The sequence below is a fragment of the Hyperoodon ampullatus genome (assembly GCF_949752795.1).
Source record: "Hyperoodon ampullatus genome assembly, chromosome: 10".
Lineage (NCBI taxonomy): Eukaryota > Metazoa > Chordata > Mammalia > Artiodactyla > Ziphiidae > Hyperoodon > Hyperoodon ampullatus.
The window spans coordinates 100,142,051-100,163,411 of record NC_136923.1 but is presented as its reverse complement, the minus strand read 5'-3'; the positions used below and the strand labels follow the sequence as shown (position 1 = coordinate 100,163,411).

The following is a 21,361-nucleotide window of genomic DNA, read 5'->3' as shown; positions in this document are numbered from 1 at the left end:
CTGTTCTTTTCATTCTTTTTTCTTTATTTTTCTCTGCATCAGTTATTTCCACTATTTTATCTTCCACCTCACTTATCCGTTCTTCTGCCTCAGTTATTCTGCTATTGATCCCATCTAGAGTATTTTTCATTTCATTTATTGTGTTTTTAATCGATGCTTGATTCATCTTTAGTTCTTCTAGGTCCTTGTTAACTGTTTCTTGCATATTGTCTATTCTATTTCCAAGATTTTGGATCTGGGAAATAGAATCTTGGATCAGCTTTACTATCATTATTCTGAATTCTTTTTCAGGTAGACTGCCTATTACCTCTTCATTTGTTAGGTCTGGTAGGTTTTTATCTTGCTCCTTCACCTGCTGTGTGTTTTTCTGCTTTCTCATTTTGCTTATGTTACTGTGTTTGGGGTCTCCTTTTTGCAGGCTGCAGATTCGTAGTTCCCGTTGTTTTTGGTGTCTGTCCCCCGTGGCTAAGGTTGTTTCAGTAGGTTGTGTAGGCTTCCTGGTGGGGGGGACTAATGCCTGTGTTCTGGTGGTTGAAGCTCGATCTTGTCTTTCTGGTGGACAGGTCCACGTCTGGTGGTGTGTTTTGGGGTGCCTGTGGCCTTATTATGTTTTTAGGTATCCTCTCTGCTAATGGGTGGGGTTGTGTTCCTGCCTTGCTAGTTGCTTGGCATAGGGTGACCAGCACTGTAGCTTGCTGGTCGTTGACTGAAGCTGGGTGCTGGTGTTGAGATGGAGATCCCTGGGAGATTTTCGCTGCTTGATATTATGTGGAGCTGGGAGGTCTCTTGTGGACCTGTGTCCTGAAGTTGGCTCTCCCACTTCAGAGGCACAGCACTAACTCCTGGCTGCAGCACCAAGAGCCTTTCATCCACCCGGCTCAGAATAACAGTGAGAAAAAGTAGAAAGAAATAATTAGTAGAAGAAAGAAAGAGAAATTGAAAGAAAGGAAGAAGGGAAGTAAGGAAGGAAGGAAGAAAGAAAGAAAGGAGGGAGGGAGGAAGGATGGAAAGAAAGGAAAGAAAGGAGGGAGGGAGGGAGGAATGAAAGCAAAAGGAAGAGTGAATGGAAGAAGAGAGGGAGGGAGGGAGGAAGGAAAGAAAGAAAGAAAGACAGGAGGGAGGGAGGGAGGGAGGAAGGAAAGAAAAAGAAAGTGGAAAGAAGAAGGGTGGGAGGGAGGGAGGGATGGAGGAAAGAAAAAGAAAGAAGGAAAGGAGGAGCGGAGGGAGGGAGGGAGGAAGGGAAGGGAGGAAAAAAAGAAAGAGCAGGTAAAGTAAAATAGAATAAAGTATGAAATATAGTAGCGTTATTAAAATTAAAAAGTAATTATTGAAAAAAAACACGGACCGAAAGAACCCTGGGACATATGGTGGAAGCAAAGCTATACAGAGAGAATCTTACACAGAAGATTACACATACACATTCACAAAAAGAGAGCAGGGGGAAAAATCAAAAATCTTGCTCTCCAAGTCCACCTCCTCGATTTGGGATAATTCGTTGTAAAAAGAGGAAAAGGGCGAAAAGTCTGAAATCTTGCTAAGTCCACCTCCTTAATTTGAGATAATTCGTTGTAAAAAGAGGAAAAAAAAAGGGGGGAAAGTCTTAATTCTTGTCCTCAAGGTCCACTTCCTCAATTTGGGATGATTCGCTGTCTATTCATGCACTCCACAGACGCAGGGCACATCAAATGGACCGTGGAGCTTTAATCCGCTGCCTCGGAGGCTGCACAGAGAGATTTCCCTGTCTCTGCTCTCACAGCTCCCGGGTCTCAGCCTTGGACCTGGCCCCGCCTCTGCGCGTAGGTCGCCGGAGGGCGTCCGTTCTTCGCTCAGACAGGACGGGTTTAAAGGAGCCGCTGATTCGGGGGCTCTGGCTCACTCAGGCAGAGGGGAGGGAGGGGAATGCCCTCTCCTCGCGCACCAAGCAACAAAAGGGAAAAAAGTCTCTTGCCTCTCCGGTAGCTCCAGACCTTTTCCCCGGACTCCCTCCGGGCTAGCACTAACCCCTTCAGGGTCTCTTCCTGCCGCCAGCCCCAGACCTCTCCCTGCGCTCCGACTGAAAGCCGATACCCGAGCCTCAGCTCCCAGCCCCGCCCGCTCTGGCGGCCGAGCAGACAAGTCTCTCGGGCTGGTGTGTGCCTGAGGGCACCGATCCTCTGTGCCAAAATCTCTCTGCTTTGCCCTCCACACCCCTGTTGCTGTGCTCTCCTCCGCTACTCCGAAGCTTTCCCCCTCTGCCACCTGCAGTCTCCGCCCGCGAAGGGGCTTGTAGTGTGTAGAAACCTTCCCTCCTTCACGGCTCCCTCCCACTGGTGCAGGTCCCGTCCATATACTATTGTCTCTGTTTATTCTTTTTTTCTTTTGACCTACCCAGGTATGTGGGGAGTTTCTTGCCTTTTGGGGGGTCTGAGGTCTTCTGTCAGCGTTCAGTAGGTGTTCTGTTGGAGTTGTTCCACGTGTAGACCAATTTCTGATGTATCTGTGGGGAGGAAGGTGATCTCCGCGTCTTACTCTTCCGCCATCTTCCTCCGGCTCCTGTGGGTCTATTTCTATTATCTGTTTGTTCCCTTGGTTTTTCCTCATTTGGTTTTATTTCCTGGCATGCCTGATAATTTTTTAAAATTAAATTCTGGGCATTATTTATGAAATCAATTCTAGATACTGGTATCTCCTTCCAGACTGGGTTTCATTTTCTTCTGGAAGGCAGAAAAAATACAGACAGGCAGATCACCTTGTTCTTTTGTCTTAACTGAGGCTGGGTTTCCAGATGTGTTAAGGCTTCTCTGTTTCTGGTTTTCCATTTCTCCTACAGTTTAGCTCTTTAGGGGTCTCAGCTGAAGATCTAGGTTGTTTACCAGAAGTTCCCTTCCTTGGTGGCCTCTGAACTCTAATTTTTTTAACTCTCCAGTATTGAGAGACTGCCAAAAACTCTGCTTTGCTTTTTATCCTCTAAGCAGTTTCTTTCTGCTTGTTTTCTCAGCTTCCTCCTGCATGCAAACACAGTCTAATATTTGGCAGGCATCTCAAATGGAAATATTGGAGTTCATGGACACCAGGACTTGAAGAGCCAAGGTCCTAGAGGAAGTGAACCCAAACTTCTATGAGATCACTTTTATGAGCTCACTTCTCTACAGCCTCTTTCCTCTGGGACCTTAGCCCTTCAAGTCATAACTTCCTGAAGCTCCAATTTGCATCCCCAGCCAGCGATATTGCTCCAGGCTCCTGGCTGCTTCTCCTTTCTGTTTGACATCCTTGCGTCATGCTAGGAATTAACAAATACCCTGAGATGAAAAAGCAACAGCAAATACAGGGTTCACCTCAATGCATTTCTCTTCTCTCTGAGCTCTTGCCTCATCAACCATTGCCTTTCTCGGTTGCTCTAAGATGGCTTCAAAAAGCTTTGTGTTTTTAGTCTTAGCAGGAGTGTTAGTTTGATACATCGTAGCCAGAAGCATCCATCTCTGAAGTATCATATTTTTATTATTTTTATTTGGAAATCTTTATAATGAACCCCCACAAATGTTGACGTTTGAGTCATTAACCAAACAGTATAGTTCTGGAAACCAGACCTGAACGCGGTAGTTGAGCCAGGGATCTAGGCGAGTTGTTTTCTTAGAAAAGCATTTCTCATAGACTGATTCTCATAAACTGATTGCTGTATGAATTCCGTCGGATGTTCGGTGCTGCCTCCCCAAAGTGAAGTAATGTGAACTCTTATCTCCACCGACATGAAAGTGAGATACCTGGGACCATTTTCTTTTATGAAGAGAAGGGCAAACTTGAGAAAGCCAGGAATAGGAGAACCCTATTGTCGTTTGGGTGGAGGAAAATCAAAGCCTTTTTATCGCTGTGCCCAGCCACACCTGTTTCTCTTTCTGTATCTGGCTTTCACAGGTCCCATCCCCAGGGACTCCTGCAATCTTACTGCTGGCTTGATAATCTCTGACGCACTCAGCGTGGGCCCGGGCAAGCACTGAACTTTTCAGTATTTGTTCCTTTGCCCCTGAAAAGGGGATAATGTAACTGACCCACAACTGCTGTTATGTAACCCGTTCGTTTCATCTTCTTAGTCAAGAACATATTCCTTAGACTTAGAATCATCTCCCTGAAGTTAAAGGAAAAAAAAAAAGATTCAGGAAGGTACCAAATCTTCTTCCTCTGCCTGTCTACGTTCTGTTCTTTGCAAGGGCACAGGGGAGCTGAGAGGGTTAGAGAGGAATTAACATTATCACACAGAATTGGATACACTCAGAATAATGCTAAGTTTGGGGAGAGGGGTATGTCAGGGCATGGGGAGCCAGAGGAACTATTGCTTGGAACTGTTTATCCACTTGGTAAATGTGGCAGAGAAAAGAAAATAGGTCTGAGCTTCCCTGGTGGCACAGTGGTTAAGAATCCACCTGCCAATGCGGGGGACATGGGTTTGAGCCCTGGTCCGGGAAGATCCCACATGCCGCGGAGCAACTAAGCCCGTGCGCCACAACTACTGAGCCTGTGCTCTAGAGCCCGTGAGCCACAACCACTGAGCCCACATGCCACAACTACTGAAGCCTGTGCTCCTAGAGCTGGTGCTCTGCAGCAAGAGAAGCCACTGCAACGAAGAGCCCGCGCACCGCAATGAAGAGTAGCCCCTGCTCGCTGCAACTAGAGAAAGCCCGCATGCAGCAACGAAGACACAATGCAGCCAAAAGTAAAATAAATAAAATAAATAATTTATAAAATAAATAAATTTATTTAAAAAAAGAAAGAACATAGGTCTTTGTTTCTGGAACTATGCCTTCTGGATTATTCATTCACAGAAACAGGTTGCTTTGGTTGCCAGAATCTCCCCTAGGACGTCCAGCTTTGTGGGAGTTGGGCCATGGTTGTGGTCAAGATTTTGTTTTGCTATTTCTTTTAAAATCACAAATTAACAGTATTTTTACCATTTTAATGCCCCATATTGGGCAAGGACATGGATGTGGGGTTGGTGATAAGAACTAAAACATGTAAGATTTGCCCATGACATGTGTAAACGGTGGCAGACCCTTCGTTCAATCTGTTCCATCACTAGGGCGTGTTGGAGTATTTGCCCCGGTGTCTGGGAACGTTACTGTGTCTGCGTGGCCAAAGAGGGCAGGTTAGGTGGCCATGAACTTGTACGAAGTAATCTTCCGCCTTCCCCCGCTCTCCCTTTCTTGGACACACAGAAGCAAGCCGTCTAATAATACTGCTGCTTTGGACTTGATCTAACCTGTGGTTCTGATTGTCAGTCTAACTCTAACTCCCTGAGGGTAAGGCCAACCCCTAGGACAATCAAACACTTGTGAAGCCTACATGACTTTGCATGATTTTAAGGACAGGAGCAAGATATTTTGAGAGCCGACAGCTTTGAACCTTAAGTCTAAAAAGCAGGCCAAGGTCATTCTCCTCACACTCGAGAGGGAGAGTGCTGGAGGACAGCGCCTCTGAGTGTGATCCCCGGACCAGCCGCACCAGCATCACCCGGGAATCTGCTAGAAGTGCGCGTTTGCAAGGCCCCGCCTCAGAAACTCTAACAGTCTGTGTGTTAACAAGGCCTCCAGGGGATTCTGATGCAGGCTGACCTCGAGAACCTCTGCTATGATGGTTAAGATCCAGGTTGCCTGGGTTCAAATCCAGCTGAGTGAGTGTGAGCAAGTTGCTTAACCCATATGTGCCTCAGTTTCCTGCTCTGTAAACCTGTGGTGGTATGAATAGTATTTTGTTTGCCTCTTCGGGTGGTCGTGAGAAGCTAACGTATGTAGGAGCAGCCCTACATATGTTTACATGGTAAACACCATGTAAGGGCAGAGCTGTGTTAATATCCTGACAGCAGAGCGACTTGTACTGGTTTATTGAAGATGAAATATCCCTTACAGAGTGGAAGTGCCTTTGATATATGAACTTTCCTCTTTATGCTCATCCTAGAGGTGCAAATTGGGTAAATTCAAGTGCCATAAAATCAATGAGAGCTTGGCTGATTATATAATAATAATGTTCATTCACCCTTGTTACTCAAATCCACGTGTGTGTGTGTGTGTGTGTGTGTGTGTAGCAGTTTACTCTGATTTGTAATGCTTTGTTTTCAAATATCCTATTTCTTTCTATCTTTTTAGTTGGTAAAAGTTCAGACGTAATCCTCTATATGCATTACATAAGAAAAAAGTAAAAATCCTTGCCTTACTGTCTAATTTTCATTGATTTTTGACTTTCATTCTATTTGAAAATTGTACTTCTCGCCCAAAGAAGACCTCGATGCCACTGGAGGGGTTTAGAAGAGAACCCCTGCTGTTTGCGTAGCAAAATCAGGAGCGTCTTGTTTGAGGCAACACTTTGACAGAGCGTGTAGACTGAGAAGGTCATGTGTCATTGAAGAAAAGTAAATAGATGTGGGTCAGACCAGACCCATTTTAGTGACTTGCCATAAATAGTGTCTCTTAAATACCTGAGTTACTGGAAGCATTGAGCCAGTGAAGTCCCTCCTCAAAGCTGTCATTCTTTTTGAAAGTTCCTCCCCCTTTCTGAGTGTGTGTCGGTGGTGTTTGCAGTCTAGACAGAGGGCATTGTGCCTGGGAAGAGGAGGAGGGTGAGACCGGGAGGCCACTGGAGTCCCAGCAGCAGGCGTTGGGCATCTCAACCTTTACTTCCTGCACGACATTTCACCCCCTCCGACACTGACCCTGACATGAGAAGTCACTCATGATTTCTCATCCTGTGCCAGCCCTGAGCATCTGAATGTGTTTTCTGTATCCAGCCGCCATTGGCATTGATGTGCAGTGGATTTTAAACTCTGACTTTCTTCTAAGCCCTTGTTTGGGTAATTACTACCTCTGCCCTGTACTTTAGAAAAAATTTTTTTTATTGAACTAGAGTTGATTTACTATATTTTGTTAGTTTCAGGTATATGGCAAAGTGATTCAGTTCTGTGTGTGTACATACACACACACACACACATACGTTTTTCAAATTCCTTTCCATGATAGGTTATTACAAGATGGTGAATATAGTTCCCTGTGCTGTACAGTGGGTCCTTGCTGGTTCTCTGTTTTACATACAGCTGTGTGTATCTGTTGATCCCCAATTATTTATCCCTACCCCCTTTCCCCTTTAGTAACCATGATTGTTCTCTGTATCTGTGAGTCTCTTATTTGTAAATAAGTTCATTTGTATCATTTTTTAGGATTCAACAAATAAGTGATATCATGTGATATTTGTCTGCCTATACTTTTTTTTTTTTTTTTTTTTTTGCGGTACGTGGGCCTCTCACTGCTGTGGCCTCTCCCGTTGCGGAGCACAGGCTCCGGACGCGCAGGCTCAGCGGCCATGGCTCACGGGCCCAGCCGCTCCACGGCATGTGGGATCTTCCAGGACCGGGGCACGAACCCGTGTCCCCTGCATCGGCAGGTGGACTCTCACCCACCGTGCCACCAGGGAAGCCCTACTTTTCTTGACTCTGCTTTTGAAGCCTGAACTCCGGTTTCAAGCTGTGGTTACCCCACTTAACACCTATGTGGCCTTCACACCCTTACCCTCTCCAGGCTGCATGCCCTCAGCTCTAGGAGAGACACGTAATAGGACCTGCCTTCCCCGGGCTTCCCTTGGAGCAGCGGGAGCTCTTCTCGAGGCCCCGCTTGGTGAAAGCACACGGGAAATATTTGCTGTTCCTCCAGCCATTGAGCCCAGCTGTTTCAAGCCCATGCTCTCCATCACTTCCCTTCTAAGGGACCTGAGCATCCTAGGTTTAAATGGCTGAATTTGATTCGCCCTCGGTGCCCTGAGCCCGGAGCTCTTCCCATCTCCAGGCTCAGCTGCGACCCCGCGTGGGTGGATCCACGGGTCTCCTAAGCTGTGAGGACCGGCGTTGTCCTCGCTGGACAGTCAGTGAGGTGTGGCCCAGAAGCACCACCAAGTCCTGGGGACCCCCGTGTGACTCCGGAGCAGAGTCAGGGTAGAAACTCGGGCTCCCGTGTCCCCCAAACCCCACCCACCCTGTAGACTTCACTTCTTCCCCGTCGTGGTTATGCCTTGTTCCTCTTCCCTCCTCACGTCGTGCCCTTCTCCTCTCTTCCTTCTTCTCTGCTTCTCTCTCCCGGTTTTGGGTGACAGTCTTCTGTCCCATTCCCCCTCTTTGCTAACAGACTCCCCCGTTCCTTCATCATTAATTCTTTTTAAATATAAAAGCGCATTCTAACTCCTTCTACCAGCTGTGCCACGCTCATATCTTGGGCTGTATTTCTCTGCATCCTTGTGACAAGTCCTGAAAACATGTGCCGGTTGCCCCGTCGAAGCTCTTAGTGACCCGTGACCCTCGGCTCTAACCCCACACGGACCCTCTTCACCTCAGGGGCAACCTCACGCCCTGACATTCTCACCGCGTCTTCATTCTAGAAGCCGCCCCTCTGACAAGAACATGTCTTGTGCATCCTTTGGGACCAGCGTGACTTTTCCCACATTGCCGTTCATAGTGTCTGTGTTATTTCTGGATGAAGGTCTTCTCCAACCTTCCAGGACAGCATTGATGTCTTTTTACATCTTCACTTCAAAGCTTTGGACTCGCCACCCCCTCTTGCTGTTTTCCACGAACACCCCCTGTCTGCCTGCCCACAGCCACCTCAGTGATGCGGGGGGTGGGTAATTTCTCAGCAGGGGGTGTGACACATGCGGGGAGGGGGGGTGCTTTATAGATGGCAGGCAGCGATGTGCCCCCTGCAGACTCTGTCCACCAGCTGAGTAAACGACGTGTAGGCACACCTACTGCTTGGAACTTGGAAAAGATGACAATAGCATTGCCTTCTAACTCTGAGCCATGTAAACAGGAAAAATTGTTTCCCCCCTGAGAAGTCTAAGATTTTTAACTCAGATGTTTCACTGGCCTCCCAAACGTTTGATAGACTAGAGATACATTGTATTCCTTTGTCACAGGTTGTCTTTCATAATGATCTCAAAAGGCAGGAAGTCATTGTGGAAAACTCTGAATCCACTTACTTTCTTTTCACCAGATTGTTCTTGCAATTACTGGTCATGTGTCCATAAACTCACACCTGAGTCTCAGTTTCCCCAGCTGTAAAATGGGGGTAATGATATTCTACCTAGTTTTCAGAATGGTTGAAGCAAAGTAGATGCAAGCGCTTTATGACCGATTTAAATGTACACTGTTAGGACCTCCCTGGTGGCGCAGTGGTTAAGAATCCGCCTGCCAATGCAGGGGACATGGGTTCGAGCCCTGATCCAGGAAGATCCCACATGCTGCAGAGCAACTAAGCCCGTGCACCACAACTACTGAAGTCTGTACACCTAGAGCCCGTGCTATGCAACAAGAGAAGCCACCGCAATGAGAAGCCCGCGCACCTTAACAAAGAGTAGCCCCTGCTCGCTGCAACTAGAGAAATCCCACGCGTAGCAACAAAGATCCAATGCAGCCAAAAATAAATACATAAATAAATTTATAAAATAAATAAATGTACACTGTTAGTATTGTGATGGTCATCTTAAATTTAGTATTGAATTCTAGTAGTTTTTCTGTTCTGTAAGCTCTTGCAGCAAAATATTTCCAGCACCAGGGGATTTGACTCTTTCCATGGCTAAAACCTCCCCCTTCCCTGTCATGGGAATTCCAGGCCATTTCGTGCCAGTGTCTCTGGGACGTCAACTCAGACTGTATCCTTGCGACACACCAAGGTGACCGTCCTACACGCTGCCTTGTCATGGCATGTGGGTCCCTCACACCATCTTCCCACGCTAGTTATATCAGCTGGAAACTGTTAAAAAAAAAAAAAAAAAAAAGTAAAAGTGGAGCCCAGTGGAAGGAACGGGCTCGGTGAGTTTGCCTCAAAGGGCCCCAGTGTGGCTCACAGCGGGGCTAGGACAGACTTGAAACTCCCCGTCCACGTGGGGAAGGACGCGGATGTCACCGTAGGGCATGCGAAGGCCTTAATTAAAAGGAAAGAATTGATGATTACTCAGAAAGAGGACGTGAATCCTGGCTTCTCCTTTCACAGGAACTCACGTGAGGATTGTCGGGTTCTGAGCTTTTAAAAAAATTAACAAAGTACAACTTAGTAAATGCTCATCGTTACTGATCCTGATTTTAATATTTTCTTAACCCTCCTCCTCACTGCCCCCTCCAGTGCCTCTCTTTTTAGAGTTCATTAGCAGCAAAGCATGAGACAATAGGACTGTTTATTTATTTTGAATTTACCTTAATTCTAAAAAAGATGTGGCCTGAGCAGCTGTTGTGAGGCTTTTGGTGACACCGAGGGGCCCCCCTATGTCAGCAGGCAGCTGCTGTCCGTGCGGCATCCCAGCAGGTTGTGTCGCGGGTGTGTCCTGTGTGATGTCTGTCGTCTGACACCAGGCAGGACGGAGTGGGGATGAGCTGGGGGCCCTGCACCCTTCATCCTGCCACCTTTTCTCTCTTTCAGAGACTCTGACCTGTTTCTGTTGGACACCCGCGCCGTGTGGGCCTCGGAAGAAGGCTGGCTGGAATTTGACATCACAGCCACCAGCAACCTGTGGGTCCTGACCCCGCAGCACAACATGGGGCTGCAGCTGAGTGTGGTCACGCGGGACGGTGAGTTGGCCAAGCTCGGGCCGAGGGTCGTCGGCCTTCGTCTCCTTTGCGGCAGGCGCGGCAGAGCCGTGGTTTCCAGGTGGGCCCCGTGCTCCAGTATGGCTCGGCTTCCTGTCCCCTCAGAGCCACTGTGGGCCAGCAAGGCCTCCCCCGCAAGCCTCCTGGCAAGGACTTGGAGACGGTGAGATGGTCCAGGGTCCGAGAGTACCTGCGGAGGGCAGTGCCCAGGCGGAGGCCGGGGCGCGTCGAGAGAGAGAGCAAGGCGGGAGCAGGTCCGAGCGCCGACACCGCGTGGGTCAGCGGGCGCCCTCCCCGCACCTCGGGTCCCCGCTGCGCCCGCGGGCCCGGCACCCGGAGCCTGTGAAGCTGCCTCGCCGGCGGGAGGCACGTGACCGGGAAGAAGGATGCACAGGCCGGGGCGAGAGCAGCACAACCGGGGGGGCGGGGTGGGGCTGGGGGTCCCACCACCCTCCTGCTTTGGTTTGCCTTCCAGGGCTCGACATCAACCCCCGAGCCGCCGGCCTGGTGGGCAGGGACGGCCCCTACGACAAGCAGCCCTTCATGGTGGCCTTCTTCAAGGCCAGCGAGGTCCACGTGCGCAGCACCCGCTCGGCCGCCGGCCGGCGGCGACAGCAGAGCCGCAACCGCTCCGCCCCGGCCCAGGACGTGTCGCGGGCCTCCAGCGCCTCAGGTGGGTTGGGCGACCCCATCTTTGCAGGACCCTGTGGGCTCTGGGGCGTCCGTGAGGACACAGGACCCGCCAAGGCTTGCGGACGCTGCGCGGCTTCCACAGACGCGCACGGAGGCTGCAGGTGCCTGGTCAGCCCCCGATAATCTAGACGACCCCTAGGCCGTCAGAGGGGAGCACTTGTTGCCCCGAGGTTGTCTCAGGCTGCAGACAGCCTCAGAGTCTGTTTTTCCAGAAAAGCGTCCTTTTGTTTGGTCAGATCTCTCCACCTCTTTTCATGCCCGTGCCGAGCCTTAGAGCGCCTAGCTTTTCTCCTAGTTGCGTTACGCCGGGGAAACCGTGACTTACAAACTTGGTACATCCGTGTAAGGCGGGTTGGCGTTCGTCGGTGCTCTTGGCTGGAAGTGGTGTGGCCAGTCAGCTCCAGCGGCCCTCGCTGATGGATTTCACTGGTGCATTTGACTGGCAGGTTCAGGGTTCTGCCTTCAGATGTGTTTAGATCCGTGGGCTCAGGTGATACTAGGAATCGCTCTTTTCCTAGCTTCCTCTGTTGGTGGTATTCTCAGAAAGGCTGTCTTGATGTGGTGGTCCAGAAGGCAACCTCAGCCTCAGAAAGAGAGCACCTCTTTCGTGGTAGCTTCAGCCAGCCAGGTTGGGCCCCGGTCACCCCGTGGAGGGTAGGGGATGGAGTCAGCCCCCTCCTGCCCTGAACAGGCAGGGTCAAAGTGCAGAAGAGAGGAAACAGCTCCCGCTGCTCGAGTGTCAATCAGAGGTCTTTCCAAAATGCTCCCTCCCATGCCATGCCTTTTGGGGAAGAGGCACGGAAGCCCACTCATCAGAACACAGTGGGTGGGTGGGGGGTAGCAGGTGTTCCCTCCTGACACCCAGCTCACAGAGCTAGTCAGTATTGAATTCAAACCAAGGTGCATCTTACTCTAAAGTTGGTGCTTTCAAGTTCTGGGTTTCCTTTTCCTTTAAATAGCCCAGAAATCAAGCACAAAGTAAGATTTGCTGTAGGATTTGCAGTTGGAGATCTTGCTTCCCTCATTACTACTCTGTGACTTTGGACAAACCTAATCTACTTCAGCGTCAGTTTACCCAGCTGTTCAGTGGGGATGATTGATCCTCGGTGGCTTTGCTGGAATTAAATGAGAAGCATTGCTCTGGCTCAAAGATGAGTTGCCTCCAAGCATGGGAAGGTCTAGGGGTGTATGTTAGACTCCTCTGAAGGGATGTAAAATACTTCCGGAAGACGCATTGATTCTTCCAGGTGACTGTTTAACGGTGTCATCTTCCATGGCCGGCAAGAGTTCTTGGAACTTTCCGAAGCCCCCCGTTTTCCTTTGGGAAACAGCGTCTTCATTTTGGGTTCTGACTCAGCGGTTTCTGTTACCAGTAACCTGGATGTGGAACTTGCACCACCTGGTGTGATGTGACATTTTGCTGCTTTGTCCCCCTGGTGTTTCTTGGAGGCTTCGCCCAGCATGGGTGTTCCTGTGTTTACCGCTAGAAACAGTCAGGGTTGAGGTTTAAAGAAGAAGAAGAAATGATTGCTTGCCTTTATCCGCTTGGCAGGAAACCTGCTGAGCAGTAATCATCGCAGTGCTGTCCTCAGGGTACGGTGGTACGGCCAGCCAGTGGCATCCATTCATTCATGAACTGTGGTCAGTTTGGTACTGGGACCTCAGGCCTGAAGGCGGCTCTTGAGGTGTCGATTGCCTTTTTTTGTTTGTTTGTTTGTGTTTTTTTTGCGGTACATGGGCCTCTCACTGCTGTGGCCTCTCCCGTTGCGGAGCACAGGCTCCGGGCGCACAGACTCAGCGGCCATGGCTCACGGGCCCAGCCGCTCCGCGGCATGTGGGATCTTCCCGGACCGGGGCACGAACCCGTGTCCCCTGCATCGGCAGGCAGACTCCCAACCACTGCGCCACCAGGGGAGCCCTCGATTGCTTTTTAAAATGAAAATCTCACTTGATTTACTCCACATCCCCTCCCCCACCAGTACACACATACATTTCTTTTTTAATTGAGAAAACATGTCATCTCTGATTTGGGTTTTCGTGGCATCACGGAATTATTCTCTTCCAAATCCCTTTCAGCATTTTGTTTTCAGTTTGATGAGTTTCAATTAAGTATGAACAGTAAAGGTGGTCTAATTTGTAAGAAGAGGCCAGTATATCTGCTTTTTCTTGGCCTTCCCACCCCCCAGCCCCGTACTTTCAAACATGCTTTGTTCCTTTCAGCAGCACTAAGGCAGAGAGTTCATAACCAATGGGCCTGGCCTCACCTGTTGCAAGGCCCAGACCCCCAAGAAAGTATTACTACGGAGGGTCCCCCTTCCCTCCCACTTTCTTCAAAGACTCTCTCAAGCTGGTCCGAGCAGTGGCCCCGGTTAGGCTCACTCAAGTGCTTTATCCATTTGGCGCTTTCCTGCTTCCTTATTCCTGCCATTAACGGGGATGGAGGTGCGGAGGGGACTGATCTTGGAGACGGTGTTTCCAGAAAGATGGCCTGCTCCCCAGGGGAACGGACCATCGGTTTGCGCTTCCTTTCCGGGCTACGGTGGGGCCAGATGTTGCTGGGTCTTCGTGAACCAGGTAGATGCTGCCGAGACAAAAAGCTGTGGTCTCGGGTGTGACTCCAGGCGGGACTTGCCCCTTGTAGATCTTTCGGGAGGTTGAAGGAAGAGATGGCTTGGCCTCTGCTGCCCCCCGTCTTCCACAGTGGGCTGCTCCCAGGGAATTCACACTTCTCCACTGAAACAAACACCAGCAGCAGCCCACCAGAGACCATCCTGCCTCTGGGTAAAGAAGTTAGCATCATCCATCCAGTTGCCTGTCATCAGGGTGAAACATGGCAGGGAAACCCGTGGCTATTTTTGGAACTGAGCTGCCGATGCCGGAGACGGCGGGACCCGTCCCCAGTGAGGGAGAGGCCAGGAGCCTGCCCGCCTCTTCCCCTGCCCCCTGCCCACCAAAATCTGCTCTCACACCTGTCCTTGGCCTTCAAGCTGGACTTCCCAAACACATGCACCAAGCACGGGGTTTGGACCGAAGTCTCCCTGGATGGGTTTGACCTGCCCTGGCTTCTCTGTCGCTGTTGGCCGTGTCGCACTTCTCCAGTGGGCTTGGATATTGTCTGGACCATATTCATCGTTTGACACGTGTTTTACTAGGCCTGGTCCAAGCCGTGCTGTGCAGCCCACTGGGGGTTCTAGTGCCTCTGGCCATCCTTTTCGGCCTCCAGGCTACCAGCCAGCCTGCTGTTCCTCACCCCATCCACGGCCCCCCGAGCTCTCCTTGGGTGGTCTCCTTCTACCTGCTGCCTTTCACCCTCTTTCATGGTATCTTTCTCGCAGCGTCCATGATTTTGTCTCCTGGGGGACTGGCACCACCTGACCGACCCATTACAAGGGTTGTGAACAAATGGCCTTGAGGGATGGTTCCATGTGGTGATTCTAGATTCTGTTCTAGCTCATTTTCCAAGATCTCTCCAAGACATCTTTGGGGCGTGGGGTAGTGAATGTGATTTCAATTCAGCTGGTGAGTCTGAGGTTTTCTGCCACGTCCACCAGCTGGCTGCCAGCAACGTGACTGAGAATGGCTCTTTGTTTTGGCAGATGAATAGTTTTGAAACATTTTCTGCCACTTTGAACAGTTCACATCAGGTTGGATTAGCTGACCTTTGGGCCTCGTTCACCCTTGATGTTCATGGTGCCATCCCTCAGCCCTGCCGACTGTCTCTGAACCAGCAACTTCTCAAGACCCTCTCTCTTCTTTGGAATGAGCTCTTCATCGATTCAAATGCTACCTGTGAGCATCTCTTAAATTCTCCTCCTGTCTCTTTGCAACCCACCCAAACATGTATCCTTTTTAAATTTTTATTTATTTATTTATTTGTTATTTTTGGCTGTGTTGGGTCTTTGTTGCTGCCCACGGGCTTCCTTTAGTTGCGGCGAGCGGGGGCTACTCTTTGTTGTGGCGCGCGGGCTTCTCATTGCCGTGGCTTCTCTTGTGTGGAGCACGGCCCTAGGTGAGCGGGCTCAGTAGTTGTGGCATGCGGGCTCAGTAGTTGTGGCGCACGGGCTTAGTTGCTCCGTGGCATGTGGGATCCTCCCGGACCAGGGCTTGAACCCATATCCCTTGCATCTTAACCTCTGCGCCACCAGGTAAGTCCCCAAACATGTATCCTTAAGGGTCCTGGGAGAAGAGGTGGCTCTGGTACATGTAAATACAGTGTTGACCTTCTCGTTGGTTCATATCTTCTATCCTTTGAACTTTCCAGTTGGGATCATTCAGTATGCTTCCAGCATAGGAAAGGTAACCAGAACTCATCACTTGCAAAGCAGTGATGTGGGTACTTTATTATGACTATGACATGTTTTGCTATAGATTTCAGGGAATTTCACTGCACAGACTAGGGTGTCTCATTCTCCCAGAGCAATGTTTGCTTGGCCTTTTGGTTCCTGGTAGGTGTCCCCTCTAGCTCAGCACTTGCTTCCATGGGTTGACGTGCCAAAGATGAGAGGGCTCATCCACCATGGACACCCAACGCTTGGGAAGAATGGACATGGGTCAGGGCTGTGACTTAGCCGTTTATAGTTCTTCAAAGGTGATGCGAATTTTAATGTGTCATTTTGATCTTAAATTCAAATTTTAGGGCCTGGAGCTCGGCTCCTAGATGTCTTGGTCAAGAGGTAGAGGCTCATCCAGGGCTTTCTAAATGAAATCAGAACTTAATTCTCCACAGCTGTGGAGGACAGGCAGGGCATGAGTGATTGGAAAATTAGAATTGTTCCAAATTCCGTATTTATAATACTTGACTCTCGTCTGCCATTACGCCCCTTTAGGATAAAAGTTATCAAGGAGTGAAGCCAACTAGAACCTGACCTTGTACTCCATCCCTAGCTTCACCCCTAATGAATGTGCTAACGGCCGGTCATGCTGAATAATAAAGAGGCGTGAACAGGTGCTGCAAGATGCCCGAATAATTCACCAACTACTCCCAAGAGGGCACTGGGGGCCAGGGTCCCTCTAGGAAGGGACAGAGATGCGTGAAGCAGGGAGTCTCAGTCTTTAAGGAGAGCCTCTGTCTGTTCTCAAGATACTTAGCCTCATATTCTTTTATAATCAAGACCAAGGCTGAGATCAAAGCCCCGCTCAGATTAAATGGAGCTGTATAAGACCTTGAAATCCTGCGGCCACAAAAGAACAGGACTTCACTGTTGCCTTTCATGCTAAGCGTCTGGTTGTAAACAAAATTGAGGCTCTGAAAAGCAACCTGTCCCCCCACTCCTGCCCCCCGCCCAACACTTTACGAGATTATTGACACCAGAAATCAAAATCCCAGTGTGGTCCCGGGGTCCCACAGTGTCAGTGGCACAGGAGCTGGGCTTCCTCCAGCAGGTTCTTAAGGCCCCGTTGATTCTGTGGGGTACGTGGGAGCCGGAGATTCCTTTGGGATACGCTGGGCGGCTCAGGCTGGAGACTGGAGAGGAGCGGCCAGCACAGTGCAGACAGGGGTGCCATTTTCCCAGCTGCTCTTTGCCCTTGTCATTCTAGGAGGGAAGGAAATGAGAACAGCGAATTGTTCCCTCTAAAAATCAAGCTTCCTCTGGGAAGACGCTGCAGCCTGAGCTCAGAAAAGCCGGGCTGTGCGGACAGCAGGCTCTGTGCTCCTGCTGTTCTGGTGTTTTCCTGGCCGAGCATGGGGCCTGCAGCTGGTGTGGCCTGGGGCAGTGGAGGCGGTCAGCCCCGCACGGCCCCGGCAGCCCGTCTGCAGAAGCCTTCCCGCTCCTCCTCTGCCCCCGGTTTCTCAGGCCGCCCTGACTCTTTCCTGCTTCCTCGCCTCTCCAGTCTCCCCTTTGTTCCTCTCTCCTCCTCTCTTGGGGCTGCAAAGGACAGCAGGCCGGCTGCCTGGGCCCCTGGGACTTGGGCCGAGCTGGGGCCGCAGGGATTCAGGTGCAGCCGCCTCCCTGGTGGCCGCCCGGCCCCGCCTGCGGCGTGATGGGGCCCCTGCCCTTCTCATCCCGGCCCCGCTCTCCTGAGAATCTCTTCTGCCCAAGGGAAGCAAGGGCCAGGCTGCGGAGACGGCGGGGGGTCGGCCAGAGCGCGCTGTTGGCCGAAGCCCTTCCCCACGCCCTCTCGGTTCCGTCCGGCAGAAGCAGCAACTGTCCCTGCCTGCGTCCCGACGCCCACTGGGGGTCCTGCAGCCCAGTTCCGTCCTGATCCTCACGGCCTGGGGGGGGCACAGATGCCACCAGGTCAAGGGCTTGGCCCCCGGCCGATGCCACCTGCGGTTCTGTCCCACTCGGTGAGATTCAGGGGTTCCCGCAGCGCCCCCTCCCGGGTCTGCTGATTCACTGGAGCAACTCACGGGACACAGGAAAGTGCTCCACTTGGGACTCCAGCTGGATTAGGAAGGACGCGGAGGAGGGGCAGCCCCCTCCCCAGAGGACCCAGCGGGCCGCTCTCCCCGCGCACGGACATGCTCACCCAACAACCCCGCGAGCCCCGTGTCCAGAGTTGTCACGTGGGCCTCACGACTTGAACTCCATCTCCAGTCCTCCTCCCTTCCCTGGAGGTCAGGCTGGCCCGTGTTCCGACCTCTGATCACGTGGTGGTCTTTCTGGTGAGCAGCCCCATCCTGAGCTCTCCGGGGCCCCACTAGGAGCTGGATTATCACACAGGAAATTCCACGGCTTGGGTAGCTCTTCACGTGTCCTTCGCTTCATTCCACCAGAACCGCTCTCTCTTCCTCTCTCTCTCCCTCTTTAACTGTCCCTTCTCTGAACTCCCGGTGGGGTTTCTCTCCAGCCCCTGCGCACGGCGTTCAGACTCTGTTTTGTACTGGTGTGAGCTCTGCACATCTCCCGGCACCCTGTCCGTCCCCCGAGTCGCTGGAGGCCAGAAGCCTTGCCTAACGAATCGTCGTGTTTCCCGTGGCACCTCGCAGAGGGCACATCACATAGAAGCCGCTCCGTCTGGCCTAGATGAGTCAGGGCACCCTTGTCCTCCTGCCAGCGGTCGGTTAATGAAGCCAGGCTAGCAGGTCCTGACACACAGAGCAGGTGCGTGCACTTCAGCAGACGTGGTGCTCCCGCCCCGTCCCCACTCCCGGCCTCCCGGGCAGGCCTGGCTTCAGGGCACCCCCTTCGGGAGGCTGTCCTGGCCCAGCAGCTGTCCTCCCAGCCCCTGCGCAGCTTCAGGACAGTCCTGGTTTTAGAAAGCGAGCGGAACCTGCCTGGTGTGTCTTGCCTGTGAATACGATGTCCTCCAAGTCGGGGCCCCGGGGTGTCTGGGGCATCTTGGTCCAACAGGGGATCATGACAAACATCTGTTGCTTGAAAGGAGTCCGTTCAGGTCAGTAATGACGTGTCGTGTGCCAGTGTGCCCGGCAGTGACCCCAGAGTGGACGAGACGGAGTAAGTCAAACACCCGAGCAGCTGGCAGGCTGCAGAGCTGTGGGCGCCCCAGCTGTGTCTAGCGGGGGCCTTGTGCACGGCTGGCCCATGGTTAACTGTCCAGGTAAGTCTGTGAGTGAAGAATGAACGAGTTAACTGTTGCATCTTCTGATCTCCAACAGATTACAACAGCAGCGAACTGAAAACAGCCTGCAGGAAGCACGAGCTCTACGTGAGCTTCCAAGACCTGGGCTGGCAGGTGAGTGCTCCGGACAGCTAGGGGGACGGGGGCCCTCTCTCAGCAGAGTCTCTGCTCATCTCAGAGGCGGCAGCCATCATCAAAGACCTTGAACTTGGGGCTTCCCTGGTGGCGCAGTGGTTGAGAGTCCGCCTGCCGATGCAGGGGACACGGGTTCGGGCCCCGGTCTGGGAAGATCCCACATGCCGCGGAGCGGCTGGGCCCGTGAGCCATGGCCGCTGAGCCTGCGTGTCCGGAGCCTGTGCTCCGCAGCGAGAGAGGCCACAGCAGTGAGAGGCCCATGTACCGCAAAAAAAAAAAAAAAGAACTTGAGGCCTGAGAAGGTTCCTCCTGTGAGGGTACTTAGGAGCCCTTCCAGATGCCCGGGTCTTGGAGTGGGGTGGCAAAAGGCCCGCCCACTCGTGCATGAAGCCCCCTGGCTCCTTTCCAGGTGCACAGGCTCCCTGTCCCTCCAAATCCGTAGCCCATTTCCCAGGGCTCTTCTCTCATTCTCTCAGGGTCCACAGGGCCTGTATTGCTTTGGGCATTTAAACAAGCGTTCACTGTGCTTTGAGAACGGGCTGGAAGAGCATCTCACAGTGAACTTCTCCGAGGGCCGCATGCCGGTTCGCCCAGACCAGAAGCGCACCACTGCTCCGCCTCCCTCCGGAGGGCCACTGCTAGTTCATAAGAGAAGACGCAAATTCTAGGCGTCCGGTGATGGAAGATCGTTCCCATGTGCAGGTGGCATTGCGGTGACAGGGAGTACCCGGGCTCCTGGAGAGGCTCCTTTGGTCCAAGTTCATGGAGCCAGCCACCTGCAGGCCTCCAAGGCCTAGGCGGGCCAGGAGCAGGTCAGGGCCTTGCGGGCCTGTGGAAGGAGCGAGGGCTCCCGAGTCGGACTGACCGAGTTCACAGCCTCGCTTTGCCCCTCGAGTGTGACCGCGACCTGCTGTGTCCGTCTCCTTAGCTGCCCCATGTGAGCGCTAGCTTCTCGCAGGGTTCCTGAGGGCACAGGTGATACGAGGCGTGTGTGTACATCACTCTGTTGCTTCCTTTTGCCTTGAATGAAGGACTGGATCATCGCACCCAAGGGTTACGCTGCCAACTACTGTGACGGAGAATGCTCCTTCCCTCTCAACGCGCACATGAACGCCACCAACCATGCCATCGTGCAGACCCTGGTGAGCGCCGGCACCTCCACGTGACTGGGGAGTGGGACCGGAACAGGTATTGTTCCTAACGACGCCTCCCCTCCTTCTGTGTTTCCAACAGGTTCACCTTATGAATCCCGAGTACGTCCCCAAACCGTGCTGTGCGCCAACGAAACTGAATGCCATCTCCGTGCTTTACTTTGACGACAACTCCAACGTCATCCTGAAAAAATACAGGAACATGGTCGTCAGAGCTTGTGGGTGCCACTGACTCGGGACGAGCTGCTGGGGACACATGCACTGCCTTGGACTCCTGCATCACATCCGCCTTAAAAGGCACCCGGAAGCACCGAGAAAGCGGGATAAGACGCCGACACCATCTCGTGCTGGCTGCTGCCTTTCCGCCCTAACAGACATCTTAAAGGACCTCATCCGTAACCTGCTCACGTAGTAAATGTCGTGAGTAGTTGTCGGTCTCTAGGAAGCTGAGTTTGAGTGTCTGTAGCATGAAGTCTGGTGACTGAAGAAACCTAACTTTGAAGGTTCCCCTCTGCCCCCCAAACCCACCCAAATTATTTTGCTTTAGATCAAGCTCTTTGTGGTTTTAGTAAGTAAATAGGGAAGATAATCTTAAAGTAAAATTCTTCTTGGCTCAGATATCAGCGGGCTCAGTAGTTGCTCACAGGTAGATTTTGCAGAGAACGGGAATGGGGGAAGAACGTCTCTGTTGAGCTCTCATCCCAGGGAGGTCGGTTTCTCACGTGGGATCAACAGCCCGGGAGGGAGCCGGGCAGCCCGCAGGTGCCTTTTGTCTCAGTCGTGCTGTTACATGTTTGTGCGGGCGTTTTGTCCGTGTGAAAATATCCTTATTTCAGTTCAATCACATCATTTCCACCGCCCGCCCCCGACCAGCTGTTTTCTTTGCTAGGACCAAAAACAGAGACTAGAGTGATCCCACTTTGAGGCGAGGCTCCGGGGATGAGAAGTCCTTTTAAAGCCATCATTTTAACCGAGCTACACGCCCGCACCTCTTCTCTTGAGGGACGGCTCTTTGAAAAAGCACATTTACGTCAGGAATGTCGGCCCTCATCTGGAATGTCGGTAAAACGGTTCCTTGCCCCTTACTGGACAGCATCCCGCATCTCGGGGTTAGACCAGCAAAGGCGATGAGCTGAGCAAGGGCACCCAGCCTTAGGAAGAGGTTAGGATGGGTATGCGGTCTAGAAACCGAAATCACGGTGTTCTCCTGTAGAAAGTAAGACTCAGATTAAATCTGAGAATATTTTTTAAATGTCTTTTTCACGATCATGTA

The 21,361-nt window shown here is 51.7% G+C and overlaps 1 protein-coding gene across 1 annotated transcript in view; it reads left to right on the top strand.

The window, feature by feature from the left end:
- Positions 1-20,320, top strand: part of BMP6 (bone morphogenetic protein 6) — a gene marked incomplete at both ends in the record, with an annotated part of 152,396 nt that extends 132,076 nt beyond the window's left edge. Inside the window, 5 exons of the mRNA XM_079713530.1 lie at positions 10,419-10,567; positions 11,061-11,258; positions 18,840-18,916; positions 19,969-20,079; positions 20,171-20,320. Coding sequence (XP_079569656.1) covers positions 10,419-10,567; positions 11,061-11,258; positions 18,840-18,916; positions 19,969-20,079; positions 20,171-20,320 — 685 coding nt within the window. The remainder of the gene's footprint in view (positions 1-10,418; positions 10,568-11,060; positions 11,259-18,839; positions 18,917-19,968; positions 20,080-20,170) is intronic.
- Between the last annotated feature and the right edge of the window lie 1,041 nt (positions 20,321-21,361).